The following is a 19,300-nucleotide window of genomic DNA, read 5'->3' as shown; positions in this document are numbered from 1 at the left end:
GTTGTCCTATCCTTGACACGATGTTGTACTGTGGAAGGTTTCTGCTTTCCAACGGACAGGAAAACAGGGGACAGAAAGAAAAAACCCTCCCAGATCACAAAGTCCCACTCTTCTGTTAATTATTAACAACTCTCTTAATAATGATTTGTAGTTGTATATTCTAATGTGTGTCTTGTGTCTCCAAAGCCTGATTCAGCACCCATGGCTTTCACTCCCACTTCCCTCTCCAGAAGCAGTGGCAACTTGGTTTCCCTTGGATTTAAGGCAGTGGGGAAAGAAGGGACATCTTCCCCCTGGATAAGAGATGTGGCTGCTGCCCAGGTCTCTCCCAGGAGGAATGAAGAGATCTTGGCACTGTCAACAACATCCCAACCATTGCAGGCACGTGCCTTAGGCAGAGTTCTGGTATGAGAGAGGTACCTGTCCTCCTCGGAGACCAGCCAGAGTCTTTAGAATGGGATAAAATAAGGAAATGAGCCATTTTGGACACTGTTCATCACGGACTAGCTCTGCAGAGAAGCCTGGATGTTGTTTAATCAACAAATTATGAGGTCAAAATAATCAAATTGGAAACAAGCAAACAAAACCCAAAATCTCATATAGGGGTAGTAGCAGGTCCCTCTGATGGTGGCCAGGTTCTGGATTCAGGTGGTCAAGAGCTTCCTTGGACTTTGATGCTGGGGAACAACCAGAGGATGGCCCCATTCTGCAGAACAGCAGCATAACCCCAATTTCTGTGCAATTAAATAGTCCAAGCACCTGTTGATGTGAATATCCATGTTGAAAGCTCTTTTTTGGTCACAGGCACAAGGGTTCAGTGCATGGCACCTTTGACCCTGCTCTTTACTCAGAACAATTTAATTCTGGAATTAACGAATGTGGCAAATTCCTAATACAGGGGTGGCTGGACAGAAGGGGAAGGAGGCTCCCTGTGATCCCAACCCCTCTCCTGCCATCCAGAGGCACCAGACCCACAGGGATTTTGGAAATCAGCACCACCCAGTGCTGGGTGTGTCCCCAGGCATTAATTAGTGTATCACAGTCTTTGCAGGCAGGAGATTCCTCAAAACACCATGAAACTCATGTGGGTAGCCAAAGGAGATGGAGTTCATTCCCTGGGGCTGAGGCAATGAGGGTCATTCCATGGGGAATAGAGCTGGGGAACAGCACTGAGCCCAGCTGCACTGCCTGGAGCCATGGGGGCATGGCAGGGAGGAGGAAAGCCATGCTCCAATGTGTCTATGGCAAAGCATCCCTCCCACATTGTCCCTGGCAATGTCCCTGCTCCCTTCTCCTGCAGGAGCACACCAGCACAGGGAGGGTGAAGCTGTGGATATTTATTAATCAGGTGACTCAAGGAAACCTGTGCTGAGGTCCAGCAGCAGAGCAGTGGAAGGGATCAACAGGCTCAAATCACTGTGTCTGTGTTGTCATCATCGCTGCAGTCAGTGTTTTTTTCTATCTCCACAAAGACCCTCTGGAGTGAGAGCTGGAGGGACCCCACAGAGCAGGGACTCCAGCACCTCCCTGCCAAGAAGTAGATGAAGGGTTTGATGCTGCTGTGGATGCAGGTGAGCAGGAAAAACACCTCAGAGGACACAGGGAAATATCCGAGCTGCTTCAGGAAATTGCAGAGACTGAGGAGGAGAGTGAAGAGCACAATGATGAAGACAACGACGTGTCGCCTCTTGGGTTTCTGCTTCTTGGAGCCACGTGTTGCTGTAATGATGTCGATTGCACGGGAAATGACCCTGGGTGCAGCAAAGAAGAGCAGGATGACAGCGTAGATGGAGATGAGAGCTACCCGGCAGTGCTCCTACTCGTGGGATGGGCACAGGGATGTCATCATGGGAATGACAGTGAAGAGAGCAAAGAAGGCCCAGTATTGGACACTTTCCAGCACCAACCACAGGCGCAGAGGAAGGTAACAGTGGCAGCAGAGCTGGAAGAGCTTTTCGACATCGACCACAGTGCTGCTGCGCATCAGCCGGTACAGCCCCCAGAAGTAGGAGATCACTGACAGCTGGAAAAGGAAGCTCACGTACATCAAGGGCACAATAGGAGAGCAGGATAACTCCTCCACCAGGAAGAGGAGGGCAGAGGGGAGTGTGAGGAGTAGGAGGATGAAGTCGATGACAGCCAGGTCAAAGATGGCATGGGTGCGGCTTTCCAGGCTGTAGAGGCAGAGGACAGCCCCGTTCCCAGCCAGCCCACAGAGACAGATGAGCAGTGTCACACTGTGTTTGGCCACATTGGTGACATCTATCTCACAGAGATCGGCTCCTTCCATGGGTGAGGCAGGAGATGGGGTCATGGTGGTCGCCTCCATGGATGGACTCTGGGCAGGCAGTGGGATGTGGTCCCTGGCTGTGGTTGTCAGAGTGGATGGGAGTCAGTGCTTGGAGAATCCAGGCTTGGACCATGTGGCTCTTGAGCAGCTCCCTGCAGGGGGAAGGGTTCAGTGGGGAGGAGTGAGATGTGCAGGGGAGGAGGGTGGTGGAAATGGTGGGGTGAGAGAGGGAAATGGGAGGGTTGGGTTGTACAGGACGGGATGTGGAAGGGAAGCAAAGGGCAGAGGATGGGGCACCTGTGGAGGGCACTGTGTTCACCAGGAGAGGGTGGCAGGAACAGAGCAGCTGCTGGAGGAGAGGAAGGTGGGGGAGGGAGGAAGGAAAACATTCCACTGACTTGTTCACTGTGGGACAGCAGCAGGCAAAGGGGGTCTGTGCAGATCTGCAATGCTTCCTGGTACCTCTTGATCCTTTGGGATCCATGTCCTAAAGTGGATCCTGCCAGGTCAGTAACATGAAGGAGAAAGTGCCCAGATCACCAGGAGCTCTCCATTCCTGTCCCTCTGTCTCTCTCTGTGCTCTGTCCTGCTGTTGTTTCCCAAAGACTGGGTGGGGTTGTGGGAGTCACGAATTGCATCTTTGGCTACGTTGGAGTTCCACTTCCTCAGAGGTATTTATCTTGGGGTTTTCTGCTACAGAGGAAGTGACTTTTGTCAAAAGCTCCAAATGAAATATTTTCCAAATGGCTCCTGATTTCCTCCTGATGAGAAACATTCCAGTTCCCTGCAGAATGTCCTATTTTCCAACTGCCTTCCCTGTCCTGTCAGGTTTCTAACATTCCTTGTTTATCTTCCCTGATGGGTCATTGTCCCTCCAGCAGCAGAGGGATACTGGTGGTGCTGGAATGCTGGCAGTGCTGATGAAGCAGCTGGCTGCTTCCGAGAAGTAACTCCCATTTTGGGAAGAGCTCCAGAATCATTGCCAAAGCCCTGGGCACAGAGAAGCACAACTGAGCTTCTCGAGCCTCCTCTCCTCTCCTCTCCTCTCCTCTCCTCTCCTCTCCTCTCCTCTCCTCTCCTCTCCTCTCCTCTCCTCTCCTCTCCTCTCCTCTCCTCTCCTCTCCTCTCCTCTCCTCTCCTCTCCTCTCCTCTCCTCTCCTCTCCTCTCCTCTCCTCTCCTCTCCTCTCCTCTCCTCTCCTCTCCTCTCCTCTCCTCTCCTCTCCTCTCCTCTCCTCTCCTCTCCTCTCCTCTCCTCTCCTCTCCTCTCCTCTCCTCTCCTCTCCTCTCCTCTCCCTAATTCCCACCCCATCCTGTCTCTTCCCACAGGTTTCCCAGTAGCAGCTGCTCCCCCATTCTGAGTGTGGCCTCTCAGGCTCTGCTCTCCTCTGGGTTTCCCAGCATCCAGACCCCTTCCAACCCCTCTGACCCTCTCCTGACCCCTCCAGCCTGCTCTGACACCCCAGAACCCACCCAGGGCTGCTTGTTTTCCCCTGACAGCCCCACTCCTCCCTGCTCCACCTGGGACCCCGGCAGAGTCTCTGCTCCTCCTGCCCATAGGGTTCTAGGAACCAGGAGGGAGGAGGGAAACCCAGCTCCAATGTGCTTACAGGAGCACACAGGATGATAAATGTGGCTGGAGCCAGTGCAGAGGATGGGACACCTGGGTTGGTCACTGTGGTCACCAGGAGAGGGTGGCAGGAACAGAGCAGCTGCTGGAGGAGAGGAAGGTGGGGGAGGGAGGAAGGAAAACATTCCACTGACCTGTTCACTGTGGGACAGCAGCAGGCAAAGGGGGTCTGTGCAGATCTGCAATGCTTCCTGGTACCTCTTGGTCCTTTGGGATCCATGTCCTGAAGTGGATCCTCCTAGGTCAGTAACATTGAGAAGGTGAATGCTCCCAGATCACCAGGAGCTCCCCATTCCAGTACTGCTGGCTCTGTCTGTGCACTGTCCTGGTGTTGCTCCCCAATGCTCATTGGGGTCATAGGGCAGTCAGAAGTGCTTTTACAACTTTGGCTTCGTCACAGCTCCACTCCCTCAGTATATATCTTGATTGTCTTCTCCCTACAAAGGAAGTAGTTTTATCTTTGTGAATGGCTCCTCATTTCTCCATAATTAGAAACATTCCTTCCCTGGATAGCTTCCCATTCTTCAACTTCATTCTCTCTCCTGACAGGTTTCTATTCCTAATTTTTCTTCCCTGAGGGGTCATTGTACCTCCAGCAGCAGAGGGATGCTGGTGGTGCTGGTGGCACTGGATTTTTGGCAGCACTGTTGAAGCATCTCCTGCTTGTCAGAAACCACTGCCATTCTGGGAAGAGCTCCAGAATCATTGCCAAAACCTCCCCTGGGCTCATGGGAGCACCCCTGGGCCATGGACTCCCATCTCCATCATTCCAGTGCAGGCTCACCCAGCCCAAGGGAAGGACAGCAATCAGCTGCTTGCAGCCAGGGCATCAGCACTTGGAGCCCATCCTGATTACAGCCAATCCCCTTGAGGATGCAATGAAAGCTATTGGAGAGCAGGGTGCTGTGCACCCCCTTCCAGCCCTTCCCCAGAGCTGCTGCTCCTCCTCAGTCCTGGGAACATTTGTGGGTGCTTTGACCTGATCCCAAACTGTCCCTTTGCCACCAGGGACACCTTCCACTGTGCCAGGTTGCTCCAAACCCCATCCAAGCTGGCCTTGTCACTTCCAAGGATGGGGCAGCCACAGCCTCTCTGGGTAACCTGTGCCATGGCCTCAGCACCCTCACAGGGAAGGATTTCCTCTCAATATCCAATCTGAACCCACTCTCTGGCAGTGGGAAGTCATTCCCCCTTGTCCTGTCACTCCAAGCCATTGTCCAAAGTCCCTCTCCAACTCTCCAGAAGCTCCTTTAGCTCATGGATCATGAAGTGCTTGCACTTGCAAGGATTGTCCTGGTGAAGGGATGTGAGATTCCACAGCTGGGGACACAAACGTGGTGTCAGCAGGGAAGAGAGGTGACACTTCTGGTCCCAGGGCTGCCACATGTGCCAGTTTCCAGCAGGAGCATCCCAGATCCCTGAGGCATGTCAGCCTGGGTAGGAACCATCTCACCTCAGCTTTCCAGGAATTCCTTGGAATTCACTGTAGGCTGCTGTCTGAGTCCCAGGTGGATGTAAAAGGTGACTCATATGAAACCTGCAACTTTCTGAGGGTTGTAGCCATAGCCAAGAGAGCAGCATTGATTCAGCTCATCCCAGATGAAATGACATTGCTGAAATCCTAAATCATCCCTCTGCTGTGTGCCTGTGCTGCAGCTCCCTCAGAGAATTTATTATTCCATGAATCCTCTCAGAAACTGCTTGGTGAAGGTGAATTACCACCGAAATTGTGGTATACAAGTGGCAAAACTAGATTTGAAGTAGAAATCATAGGTTTTGTCTTGTAGAATCCTGAATATCCACCTGTGGAATGAGAGGGGGCAATTTGAGCCCATTCAAAGACAAGATTTCAGGATTAAAGTTGCTAAGAGGAACCTGACACAGAGACACTCTGCTTTTCCCAGAAGGAAAGATGAGATCTTGGAACTGCCAACAGATGGCTCATTCCAGCCATTGTAGGCACCAGCCTTAGGAAGAGCTCTGGTATAAGACAGGTACCTGCCCTCCTCACAGACAAGCCAGAGGCTTTAGAATAGGAAAAATTAAGGAAATGAGCCATTTTTTTGACACTGTTTACTAGGGACAAGCTCTGCAGTAAAGCCCAGATGTTGTTTATTCAATAAATTCTGCAGCCAGAGTTACTATGTTGAAAAGAAACAAAAGAAATAAATCCAAATCTGATTTAGGGGTATTAGCAAAATAAGAAAGATCACTATATCAGAGTTTATTCCCTGGGGCCAAGGCAATGAGGAATGGGGAAAATTCCATGGGGAATAGAGGAAGAGGACGGAGCTCAGAGGCATAAGCCCCCATACTTCTGTCGGTATCTGAGGCATCACATCTCTGGGTGCCAAATGTCCAGAAGTGTCTCACAGAGCTGTTAGCTCCACCACAGTGTCCCCAGGGCTGTGGGTCCCCTCATCACTCCCAGCTTTCTCCTCAAACACCCTCTGCAGAGCCACTCTGACGGAGCGCTGGAAGCGGCGCCGCCGGCAGCTCCCCACCAGCACGTAAATCACCGGGTTGAGGGTGCAGTTCAGCAATGCCAGCAAAACAGAGGGGTCTTCTGGGAATAAATCGCCTGAATCAGGGAGGTGGAGGAAAACCTCCACGCAGAAGGGGATGCCAAAGGCGAAGAACAGCAGGACATTGAGCAGGATGGCCACAAAGAGCTTCCCCGGCTGCCGCCTCCGGGAGCCACAGCGCAGCCTGAGGAACAGGAACAGGTTGGAAACCAACATCATGAGGGAAAAAACCACGGAGATGGCCAGGGCTACACCTGCAAGGACAGCCTCAGAGTCTTCACTATAGGTGCAGGTGACGTAGAGGGAAGAAACAAAAACCCCGGCGAGGGCCCAGAGGGCCCCGCTGATGACACCTGAGAGGTGCCGGGGGCGGTGGCAGCGGTACCAGATGGGGCAGAGGACGGAGACACAGCGCTCCACGCTCAGGGCTGCCAGCAGCCCCAGGCTGCTCAGGTCAAACAGGTGGCACGGGAACCCAAGGACAAACACAAAATGCCTATAGTGATGGATTAAAGGAAACAAAGACGTGCAAAATGCTGCTACGGTCAGAAAAGCCAAAATAAGCAGGAGAAACAGGAGGAGCAGGGAGAAGTCAGCAACAGCCAGATTCAGGATGTAGACCGTGAAAGGGCTCTGCTTTGTGTGGAAGCCCAGGAACCACATGACCACCCCATTCCCTGCCAGCCCACAGAGGGAAATCCCCAGGCACACCCCTGCAAAGGCAATCAGGCTGTACGGAATGCTCGAACATTCAGATCTGATAAATTCCTCCCAATCCAGAGATCCATAAAGTGTATCATTCGTGGTGAAGTTTGTTGTGCTGTTCTCCTCCATGGTGAATGATCCTGCTCCCGGCAGCTGCCTTCTCCCTTTCCCACCAACTCCTAGGGAGAGATGGAGAACCAGATGGAAATAAGGGACATTATTAGCATTCCCAGCGCTTCTCATCTGTCCACACAGCTCCGTGCCAGCCCCAGGAAGAGCTCCCGCCCCTGCAGTGCCCAGGACAGCCTTCCACCCCTCCAGCCCTGACCCTGGACAGGAGGCATCTCCCACCAGTCCATCCCTGGACTCCTACCTCTGCTCAGTAAGAGCAGCACTGTCACAGCAGCACCAGGAGAAAGGATTTGGGGATGGCTGCTGGAACCACCGGCTGCGCTGCAGCCTCGTCCTTCGTGCCTCAGTGCAGCCCTTGGCCAAGAGATCAATCCCGTGGTCACAGCCTTCTCTCACAATCTCCCCACATTGGTGACAGCTTCCCCTCACATGTCCCAGGGACAGAGATCTTGTCAGGAGGACGTGGCCATGTCACCCCCTTCCTCTGCCACTCTCCCATGTCATCCCACCATGCAAGGGGCTTCTGGCTTTCACTGTGTGTGCCAGGTGGTCCATCCATCAATGCAGAAGGGCATCGAAATAATTCCCAGGGATGGAGGATGGCAGAGGGATGAACGGGATGAGCCAGAGATCTTCAGGAGTGAGAAATCACTGACATGCTGATATGCAGCAGCACAAGCTGCTCAGTGCATCTAGTGACATGTGAATCATGTTCAAAGACTTCTTCCTTCTGGGAAAAACTTCCAGAAGATGCACCTTTCTCCATCTCTATCTCATGGATGAATGCTGATCCTAAGTTCTCTCCTAAGTTCTCTCCTGTTTCAAGTCTTCCTCTATCTCCAAAGTCTGAAGCTCCAGGCTGGACTCCCTAGAGAGCAAATGGACCTTGTGCATTAACATATCCATCAGTCCTAGGGATGACAAGTACAGGATACAACTCCAAAGGAGAGGGAAAACACATGAAAGAGGTGCAGACAATAAGCAATAAAATGCCAGTCCCTGTGCTGTGAAAGGCTGAGGTTGTGTGGCAGGAACCACTTGGAGATAAGAGCACTTTGGCAGCATCATGTACCCCACAAAGCTAATCTCTGAGGAGACACATGCCCAGCAGGGGTGATGAGGCTGATGATTTGGGTTAGACAGGATGGGATTAGAGGTTGTGGGCAAAGCCCTCGTGCAGTCCCATGTCTGGGCACTGGTGATTTCCCACAGCAAGTGGACACAAGGACAGTGCTCATCCCCATGGCTGCTGCTCAGGGGCTCTGTTGGCATCTAATGAAGTCTGGAATTTCTGTGGGGTTCAGAAAACCCTGTAATAGCTGAACAAATTGTAGTGGAGTGCCCCTTCCATGAAGAGGATCTGCCTTCACCAGAGAAAGAATTTGACCCAGGATTCCCAGCACCTGATGGGACATAATCTTATCTGTGCTGTCCACTCATTTTTGTTGTTTTAGAACCCATAAATGTTTCAAATTCTAAAGTCTGAGTGCCTGCACTAATGGGATCATAACAGATCAGCAGTTCCTTATGAAGAACAGGGGGGGAGGAGAGGAAGGGAGTGACATGGCCACGTCCTCCTGACAAGATCTCTGTCCCTGGGACATGTGAGGGGAAGCTGTCACCAATGTGGGGAGATTGTGAGAGAAGGCTGTGACCACGGGATTGATCTCTTGGCCAAGGGCTGCACTGAGGCACGAAGGATGAGGCTGAAGCACAGCCGGTGGTTCCAGCAGCCATCCCCAAATCCTTTCTCCTGGTGCTGCTGTGACAGTGCTGCTCTTACTGAGCAGAGGTGGGAGTCCAGGGATGGACTGGTGGGAGATGCCTCCTGTCCAGGGTCAGGGCTGGAGGGGTGGAAGGCTGTCCTGGGCACTGCAGGGGCGGGAGCTCTTCCTGGGGCTGGCACGGAGCTGTGTGGACAGATGAGAAGCGCTGGGAATGCTAATAATGTCCCTTATTTCCATCTGGTTCTCCATCTCTCCCTAGGAGTTGGTGGGAAAGGGAGAAGGCAGCTGCCGGGAGCAGGATCATTCACCATGGAGGAGAACAGCACAACAAACTTCACCACGAATGATACACTTTATGGATCTCTGGATTGGGAGGAATTTATCAGATCTGAATGTTCGAGCATTCCGTACAGCCTGATTGCCTTTGCAGGGGTGTGCCTGGGGATTTCCCTCTGTGGGCTGGCAGGGAATGGGGTGGTCATGTGGTTCCTGGGCTTCCACACAAAGCAGAGCCCTTTCACGGTCTACATCCTGAATCTGGCTGTTGCTGACTTCTCCCTGCTCCTCCTGTTTCTCCTGCTTATTTTGGCTTTTCTGACCGTAGCAGCATTTTGCACGTCTTTGTTTCCTTTAATCCATCACTATAGGCATTTTGTGTTTGTCCTTGGGTTCCCGTGCCACCTGTTTGACCTGAGCAGCCTGGGGCTGCTGGCAGCCCTGAGCGTGGAGCGCTGTGTCTCCGTCCTCTGCCCCATCTGGTACCGCTGCCACCGCCCCCGGCACCTCTCAGGTGTCATCAGCGGGGCCCTCTGGGCCCTCGCCGGGGTTTTTGTTTCTTCCCTCTACGTCACCTGCACCTATAGTGAAGACTCTGAGGCTGTCCTTGCAGGTGTAGCCCTGGCCATCTCCGTGGTTTTTTCCCTCATGATGTTGGTTTCCAGCCTGTTCCTGTTCCTCAGGCTGCGCTGTGGCTCCCGGAGGCGGCAGCCGGGGAAGTTCTTTGTGGCCATCCTGCTCAATGTCCTGCTGTTCTTCGCCTTTGGCATCCCCTTCTGCGTGGAGGTTTTCCTCCACCTCCCTGATTCAGGCGATTTATTCCCAGAAGACCCCTCTGTTTTGCTGGCATTGCTGAACTGCACCCTCAACCCGGTGATTTACGTGCTGGTGGGGAGCTGCCGGCGGCGCCGCTTCCAGCGCTCCGTCAGAGTGGCTCTGCAGAGGGTGTTTGAGGAGAAAGCTGGGAGTGATGAGGGGACCCACAGCCCTGGGGACACTGTGGTGGAGCTAACAGCTCTGTGAGACACTTCTGGACATTTGGCACCCAGAGATGTGATGCCTCAGATACCGACAGAAGTATGGAGACAAGGGCATTCCAAGCAGTGCAGCCTGGCTCCGTCCAGTTCCACAGCTGTATTCCCCATGGAATGACCCTCATTGCTCCATCCATTGGGAATAAACTCTGTTGATGAAGCAAAGATTGAAAAAATGAACAGAGTAATGGGTGCTGGGATGGTGATTGTGGGATTTGGGCTGTAGGGGGTAAGAGGTGTGTGAAAATTACATTTTGAGGAAAAGAGAGAGGAGAAAAAGAGATAGAAAGAGAGAAAGGGGAAAGGGCAGAAAGGGGAGAAAAGAAAGAAAAGAAAGAAAGAAAGAAAGAAAGAAAGAGAGAAAGAAAGAAAGAAAGAAAGAAAGAAAGAAAGAAAGAAAGAAAGAAAGAAAGAAAGAAAGAAAGAAAGAAAGAAAGAAAAAGAAAGAAAGAAAGAAAGAAAGAAAGAAAGAAAGAAAGAAAGAAAGAAAGGGAGAAAGAAAGAAAGGGAGAAAGTAAAAAATAAAGATTGAGAATGATGAAGGATTTGCTTGGACAGGTCAGATGAATAAGGATCTCCCTAGCGTGCTAAATCCCCATAAATAGTTGGGACAGTCACACAGGAGCTGTTTCTGCTCCCTTGGGAATCAGTGGAGGAAATATCATTCACCTAAGCACAGCAGTGTTATACCAAAAACCGCCTGGAATTAGCTGTTAGAAAATAAACTTGGCTTTTTCTTTAGTAGAAACTGACTGGAAGGTTCTTCCTGAGCCTTAAATTAAAAAAAATATATATATTTACCCAAGTTTATATTCTGTGTGTTTTTATCAGCTGATAAATCAGATAACAACAACAACAACAACTTTAAATATTATTTTTATCCCTTTGGGGGAAAAAAAAAAAAACAAAAAGGGGACTTCTGGTCTTTTTTAACAATACAAAAATGTTTTGTTCTCCCAATGATAAAATAATTTGAGGTATCAAAAAGAGAACATTTTGAACATGAATTAGTGAGGTTTTTCAAAGAAAATTACTCACATTGAATTCTTATAAGAATTTTGGTTAAATGAATAAATATTAGCTAGTTTGGTAGCACAAGTAATCCCATTTTGCCCCTCAAAGGATTTGGTTTAGAGAATAATTTGTTGCAAATCATTTTGTTGCTGCTATTTACTTACCTTGTTCTGTTTCTTGTATTTTTCTTACTATCCTTTGATTAATTCCTATAGGTAAAGTAGATTTAAAAGCCATGAATTCTGATCTGTCCTTTGAGAGGAAGAAAGAAAAATGCAGTGGATGACGTAGATAAATGCAGAGATTCTGCCAAGGGCTGGAGGAAATTAAAATAACATACAACAATATAATAATATGAAATAATAATATCCAGTCATGTATTTCTTCAAAATACAAGACAAAGGAGGATGAAACTCAGTGAATACATTTTTTAAGCAAGTTGGAAGGATCTGAAGCCCTTTTCTGCTCTGTAGTGTGGAAACAACCCTGGTTCAGAGAAGAAATGGACTTGGTGGACGTGAATCTTTGCAGTCCTTGAAATGCTCACATTAGGAAGCCCAGAATGGCTCTGTGAGCCACAAAAGGCTGTGTGTGTGCTCAGCTATGGGAATTCTAAATTAAGAGGGATAGATGGATTCCCCTTCCAGGAATTTTATGTCTGCTTCCAACAGGTTGGTAGCAATCTCATTTTCAGAGATCTGAGTGGAAAGCAACACTGAGAATTTATGAGTTAGTGAATGACAAGGATTTATCCTGAACAGGATTTATTTGATGAAAATCAGACATCAAGACATTTCAACCTTTCCACCTTCACAAACCAGGAGAGGCATCAAAATCTCCCATCTGGACACACACACTGGAAATCAGGCTCTAGTTTGGTACCTTGGAATTCAGATGTGTCTTTTAAAAGGCATCCAGGGTTTGGAATTGCACACAGGCTGATGTCCATCCTTAGGCAACTGTCCACACAGCTACATTTAGATTCCATCACCTCTGGAAAGAGGAGTATTCTTCAATCCTGTAGGGACCAGCCACCCAAGGCCCTTCATCAATAAAATGAATATTATTTAAAAGTCACTGGAAAGAAGCAGGAACTTTTAACATGCCCTAAATACAGGTCAGGTAAATACAGATGCTTATGTGCCACAGATGAGGATGTAAAATAATGACCTAAAATATCTACAAAGAGGGTACTGAGGGTCAGGTGAGATGAACCTTCCCCAGTACCTTGGAGTTCTTCAGTTCTGCCAAGACATTCCAGGCAGGATTTCAGGAGGACATGGTTATTGTGTCCCGGGTTTCTCTCTCATCTCTGTCATCCGCTGAGTCTTGGAAAGCCCTCTGGAATGCCAGCCTGAGGGCGAGCCTGAATTTCCGATCCCTGTAGCTTCCCACCAGGAAGTAAATGACAGGGTTGAGGGTGCTGTTGACGCAGGACAGCACAAAGCCAATCTCCGGGGAATACAGGAACTTGTGGCCCAGGAAATCCAGGAGGATGAGCACGCTGAGGGGCATGGCAAAAATGAGGAAGAGGAGGATGGTGAGCATGATGACGGTGAAGAGCCGGCCCATTTGGAAGGGTTGGGAGCTGCACTTGACCCGCAGGAAGAGGGTGAAGCTGAAGATCAGCATGAGGGGCGCACAGACTAGGAAATCCAGAGCTCCAATGGAGATGAGCAGGCATTGGCAGACCCTGGGAGAGGGGCGTACGGTGCACAAAACATATCCCAGAGTGTTCAGGAGCAGGGACACGGCCCAGAGCAGGCCGGACACCACGGCAGAGAGGTGCTTCGGGCGGTGTGTCCGGCACCAGATGGGGGACAGCACGGACAGGCAGCGCTCAATGCTGATGGCCGTCAGCAGGTACAGGCCCGTGCCGTACATGAAGAGATCCAGGAACAGGAATATCCCGAACTGCACCCCCACGTTGAACTGCATCAGGTACTGCACGGTCTCCACGGCGATGCACAGCAGGTACCCGAAGTCGGCGGCCGCCAGGTTCAGGATGTAGACGGTGAAGTGGTTCCTGCGGATGTGGAAGCCCAGGAACCACAGGACCAGGCCGTTCCCCACCATCCCACAGGCAGCACTCAGCAGGCAGAAGCTCTCCATGAACTTGAGGACAGTGTAGGATGGCTCCGGCAGTCCCACCGCCCCACTCTGGTTGGTCCCAGGAGCCTGGATGGTTGTGGTTGGAGGGAGGATTGGTGTGGTTGAGGGTCTCATAATAGGTGATTCAGACCTGGGAGCAGAGAGGGGAGAGGTGGCAACTCCAGGGTGACTTTTCTAAAGGAGTCCCTTGGCTTGTTCCAAGGCTTTGTAGCTAGAACTTGATTTCATGGAATCTCAAAATAATATGGTTTGGAAGGGACCGAGAGCCTGGAGTAACAGGACAAAGGGCAAAGGCGTCACACTGACAGCATGTGAGTTTAGATGGGATATTGGAAATAAATTATCCCCTGGGAGGATGGTGAGGCTCTGACACAGACTGCCCAGAGAAACTGTGGCTGCCCCATCCCTGGAGGAGTCAAAAGCCAGGCCGGAGCAAATTGGGATAGTGGAAGGTGCCCCTGCCCATTGCAGGGGGTTGGAAGTGGATGATCTTTAAGGTCCCTTCCAGCCCAAACCACTCTGGAATTCTGTGATTCCATGAGAACAACTGGTAGGTTTTTTATATTGATGAGTGATTTCTGTTTTAATAAAGAGCCATTTGATGTGATTCTCCTGGGTCCCATATACAGTAACAAATAAATATTTTGGTCTGGCAGAACCCTCAGCTTCTCCCTCAGAAACTGCAAGAACCACATGTAAGAAACCACAGATTATCTCGTCCTCACAGGGCATGGGAGTTGTGGCTCTGATAACTTTTCCACACCATTCCTTTGTGTTAGGTCTCTGTTTCCTTCCCCATGGTACTGAGATCTGATTGAGAATCTTGGCGGGGGGGAAGGGGTGTGAAAAATAAATGGGTTTAAGACCTTTTTTTTGTCTGATAAGAACAAATACAGTGGTTCTTCTGCTGTCCTACAACTAGCTGTGAATTTGGACATGGAAGACAGAGAAGTTAAAAAGAGGAGAGGATCAAAAAAATTGGGTTTTCTGGGCAGATGTGAATCACTGAAGCATGTAGCCAGCATGAATCCTCTGTTCTCTCTTTGTGGTACAGCAGCACACATGGAGTCAGACTTCCAAAAGCCCCCAGAATGTGACAGACTGAATCACTGCTGTTCCATCCCAGCACCCCAGGCACACTGACCCCACAGACAGAGGGAAAAGAAGTGTGTGGTGCAGGGAATTTCAAGGCCAGGTTGGATGGGGTTTGGATCAGCCTGGGCTAGTGGAAGGTGTCTCTGCCCATGGCAGGGAGTGGGACTGGATGGACTTTAAGGTCCCTTTCAACCCCAGTTATTTGAGGATTCTATGATTTCCTTTAGGGTTGACTGAAACCAGGGAACTGCTGTCACTGCAGAGATGGATGATCCCATCCTCAGCTCTTATGGCACCTTGAGCACTTCTAACATGAAGACTCTGGAGATCAGCCCTGTGGCTGGTTCCTCCCTCACAACCTGCTCCAGGGGTGGCCACAAATGATCACATATTTTCAGAAATTAGCAGAAAGAGCCTCAAGTTCTGTGCTGCTTTTCTGCTGCAGAAGGAGGCAGTGGTTAAGTGGTTTCCTGGCTTCTGTGCAACCAAGTTTCCACTAGATATGAAGAGGGTGTGAACATCTGAGTGTCACCTAAGCTCTGTCTCAGCCCACTGCAGCCTCCACAGATGCATCTCTCTCTGTCATTCAGGGAATGACAGGTGATTATATCCCAGTGTTAAATGGCTTTTTGCCATTGATCATGTCGTAAAATCATGGAATGGTTTGGGTTGGGAGGGATCATAAAGCTCATCTTGTTCCAACCTCCTGCCACAGCCAGGGATACCTTTCACAGACTTGACTGCTCCAAATCCCTGCCAGCCTGGCCTTGGACACTTGCAAGGATAAGGCAGCCACATCTCCTCTGGACAACCTGCACCTCACTATCCTCTCAGGGAAGAATTTCCTCCCAAAATCTAATTCAAATCCACCATCTTCCAGTTTAAAACAATTCCCCCTGTCACTCTAGGCCCTTCTCCAAAGTCACTCTCTAGCTGTCTTGGAGCACCTTTAGGCACTGGAAGGTGCTGTGTGTGCATAAAGACTGCCAGGAACAGAAATGGCTGCAATGGGTAAATGACAAAACATCAATAGTTTTGCCGTGACAGAAGTGACAAAATCCCTCTCTTATTTCTGCAGACCATGGAGAAGAACACTGCAAAAGCCACTCTTTCTCATTTACTTACCATATTCCCTTGGAAAGACTGAATTCCTGTCTCCAAGACACATTCAAGATGTGATTCTACTTCCTTTTGTGACTAATAAGTGAAAGCTCTCCTCAAACAGCAGCAGCCTGAGTCCAGGTGGTCTTTTTCCCCCTTGAGATTAAACATCCTCCCTGTGGTTTTTGCCTGCAAATCCTGCCTGTAGCTCCTGAGGCAGAACAACCCTCACCCCACAAAGATGTCTCAGAATATGCACAGAAAGTTATGCTGTTGTAATGCCAGGTCTCTGAGTAATGACTTTTTACAGAGGTGCATTTAGAGCAGTTCAAGAGCACTTGCACAGGGAAGAGTCCCTGATATGAAGTTTTCCTTATACTGAAAATTATTATCATCAGTACCTGACCTAAAGAAATTTTTGTCCAGCAAAAGAAATAAATTTTCGATCTTTTTTCCTCCATGGTTTTTGTTTCTCCTCCGTTCCCCAAAGCCTGACAGAAACCACCAAAGTGCAAAGACCCATCTCAGAATTTCTCACCTTTTTTGCGTTCCTGGGAATTTCAGCGCCTGTGCCAGGCAATGTTGTCCCCTGGACTGTGTGACATTGGGTGCAGCTTGAGTCCTTGCATCATCCTGCAGTGCTGGGTTGGGCAGCCACTCTTTAAAAAGCCATGGTGTTTTCAGCATGACCCTCCAGGCAGCCAATCAGTCATGGGGGAAATACCTCCTCTGCGTGGGTATGATCATTCAGATTTGAACCACTTCCCCCTCCCCTCTTTGCATTATCATGGAAACATTATTTTTTTACTACTTCTCCCTTCCTCAGCTGTTCTTGCAAGAACTGTCCATACAAACCTTGCACTGGTGTTGTGTCCTACTTGCTCTGGTTTCAAATCCCCTGAAGATGAGGTTTTAGTGCTGCTCAGGTACAGAAATTTTAAGTCCTCTCCTGCAACATCTTTGCTTGAGGTTTCACAACCTCCCTCAGCACTTCTAATTCCCTCCTGTCCCTGCCCAGCTGTCACATATCCATCACCACAGTGGATCCTCTTCTGACCCACAGCCTCTCCCAGCACAGTTCAGTACCTTATGGAGTCCCTACGGCTTCATCCAACCTTGCACCCAAACTTCCCACCTCAGCAGTTCCAGATGCCCTAACTTGGTTTGTGCTGCCCTCAACATGGAGCTCTGGGGTGAGGAGCTCTTTCAGTGCACCTTCACAGGTCCTTCAACACCTCAGTACTTCCAATTTCACAAAATCCCTCCAGCCCCATGCTTTTAACTTCCAGTTTCACAACTTCCCCCTGAAAAGAGCTGCAGGCTCTTCCTCACCTTGTGTCTCCTAAACAGATAGAACCCACCAGCACCCACCCACAACACCCCAGTTCCTGTCCATGCACACTCCATGTCCATGAGCTTCCCAGACCCACCTGCCAAAGGGCGTGGAAACAGAGAAAACACTTCTCCTTTCCTGACATCCTTACGGGGAACAATTTTGGGGAGCTGCCAGCCTCCCCTCTCAGTCCCTTGGGCCAGGGAAGTAAAGGGACAGGAGTGTGACACTACTCAAATCACTGCCATGTGTGTCAGTGGGCACAGCAATGGGAAGATCCAGCCCAAATGTGCTTAGCAGGTCAGAAACACATTTGTACATCTTCAGCTTCTGTTGTCATCTGTTCTTCCTCTTCCTTTCCCAAAAATTTTATGATTGTTTTTACTTTCTTACCCAATCCTATTTCCTATAGTGATAACTGGTGGTCTTCATTAACCTGGCCAGGACTCCAGGCTATGGTGTAAAATGATATTTAAATTAGAATACTATTTTTATCCAGAGCACTATTTCATCTCCTCACTAATTTGAGGGTTCCCATTTTCTCTGCATGGATTGCTGGCATTCCATGTTGGGAGACATTCAAGATGCCTTTATTGTTATTGGGCCATTCTGAATTTTGGTAAATGTCAGCAAAACAAAAGGATGGGCAGTGGATGAAACCACTGATGCACCTAAATCACAAGGTGAAAATACACAGTACACTTCAGAGCAGTGATGATTTGGAGTGGAATTAATACACCAATTCATCAAATTCTGAAATGGTTTGGGTTGGAAGGGACTTTAAAGCTCATCCAGTGCCACCCCCAGCCATGGACAGGGACACTTTCCACTATCCTAGGTTGCTCCAACCTGTCCTGGAACACTTCCAGGGATGGGGCAGCCACAGCTTCTCTGGGCAACCTGTGCCAGTGCCTCACCACCCTCACAGGGAAGAATTCTTTCCCAATATCCCATCTAAACCCAACATTTACCCTAACTGATTAGGTCAATAGATATATCTCTTTGCAGAGGAAAGCCTGGAGTGGCAAAGGCTCAACTGTGTTGACTTCCACAGATGTACAAGAGCTGACTTCATCCCCTCCTTCAGTTTCCCAATTTGTAAAATAAGGATTTTTTTTTACTTACTCTTTACTTCATTGACCTTTGCTGAAACATGCAAGTTCTTGCAAAAAGCCTTACTGATGAAATTTAATGGAAAATAGGGACTTGGAGGGTCATCAAGAAGTGACCCAAGCCACCTTCTGTCTCCTACTTACTGCTAGAAACCTCCCAGATTATTTCTTTATTCATTAGGGCTTGTGGAGTTTTTTTGGGATACACAGTGATTTAAAAATCCTCACAATTGTATTGTTTATTACTCACAGTGCTCCAAAGACTAAGCTGTGGATCTAAGAGTTTTTTACACTTGGGATACACACAAAGCATGGATTAATGGCAGAGTCTGGAAATGTTAACTCGACCAGGTCACATCATATGCTTGCCCAATTTAATATTCAGCTAATCTATTGGCTGTTATTTCCAAGAACCATGGAATTGTTAAGGTTGGAGAAACCCTCCAAGGTCATCAAGTCCAACCATTTCCCCAGCAGTGCCTCCACTAATGCATGTCCCCAAGTGCCACATCCACATGTTTTAAATCCCTCCAGACTGATGGTGACTCCACCACTGCTCCCAGTAAACTGTTCCAGGGCTGGACCACCCTGTAAGTGAAGAAATTTTTCCTAAACTCCAATCTAAACTTCCCCTGGCAGGACAGGATTAATTTATTCTCCCTCCCACCACTGAGAATTCCCACCTCGCTCCTCCAGCCTCAAGAGCCCTTGAGCTGGGAGATTTCCTTGGAGAGGGTGGAGGAGGTCTGCATAAACAGGGAATTAAGCCCTGGAGGAGGGAGATTTCCTTGGAGAGGTTTGAAGAAAGTTACTTAAACAGGTTTTTTTTTCCTCTCTGCTTGCTGAGCTGTGTGTGCACCCTTCAGTGCCCACAGTCCCTCCAAGCAGCTCTAACATGGGCAGGAAAACAGGATACACTTGGTGACACAGGAAAGAAAGGAATTAGATTATGTGGTATTAAAACAGGCACCTCCTAAGCAAGTGTTGGAAGCTTTTCAGAAGCTGTTCTATGTTCTTTAAAGCCTCTGCCAGGAAAGGGAGATGTTGGGGACATAAAATCTCACAGCTCTTACACAAAAATTAGATCTCCTAACACAGAGGAGGTAAGTTTTCCAGGATCTTTTCCCTTTCCTCTTTTTTTTTCTTTTCCTAATTTCCTTTCCTCTTTTTTCCCCCCTGCCCTTCTTCTTGACAAATGTGAAAATACAAAAAGAAA

General features: G+C 49.2%; 4 protein-coding genes across 4 annotated transcripts; 1 reads left to right on the top strand and 3 right to left on the bottom strand.

The window, feature by feature from the left end:
* Window positions 1-1,408: 1,408 nt before the first annotated feature.
* On the bottom strand, window positions 1,409-2,329 carry LOC134045514 (mas-related G-protein coupled receptor member H-like). Its single transcript, XM_062495319.1, is given in 1 exon segment — window positions 1,409-2,329. A coding segment is annotated over 1 exon segment (921 nt).
* Window positions 2,330-6,287: 3,958 nt separating this feature from the next.
* LOC134044993 (mas-related G-protein coupled receptor member H-like) lies at window positions 6,288-7,277 on the bottom strand. The gene has a single exon (XM_062494548.1). The coding sequence runs from the start codon at window positions 7,275-7,277 to the stop codon at window positions 6,288-6,290; it is 990 nt and encodes a 329-aa protein (XP_062350532.1).
* A 2,039-nt stretch (window positions 7,278-9,316) lies between these two features.
* On the top strand, window positions 9,317-10,306 carry LOC134044992 (mas-related G-protein coupled receptor member H-like). The gene has a single exon (XM_062494547.1). It carries the CDS (start codon window positions 9,317-9,319, stop codon window positions 10,304-10,306), a length of 990 nt encoding a protein of 329 aa, XP_062350531.1.
* Window positions 10,307-12,600: 2,294 nt separating this feature from the next.
* Window positions 12,601-13,557, bottom strand: LOC134045658 (proto-oncogene Mas-like). Its single transcript, XM_062495510.1, has one exon. It carries the CDS (start codon window positions 13,555-13,557, stop codon window positions 12,601-12,603), a length of 957 nt encoding a protein of 318 aa, XP_062351494.1.
* Between the last annotated feature and the right edge of the window lie 5,743 nt (window positions 13,558-19,300).

Source organism: Cinclus cinclus, chromosome 6, assembly GCF_963662255.1.
Source record: "Cinclus cinclus chromosome 6, bCinCin1.1, whole genome shotgun sequence".
Classification (NCBI taxonomy): domain Eukaryota; kingdom Metazoa; phylum Chordata; class Aves; order Passeriformes; family Cinclidae; genus Cinclus; species Cinclus cinclus.
The sequence above is the reverse complement of the archived record's forward strand: the minus strand, read 5'-3'. Positions and strand labels throughout refer to the sequence as shown.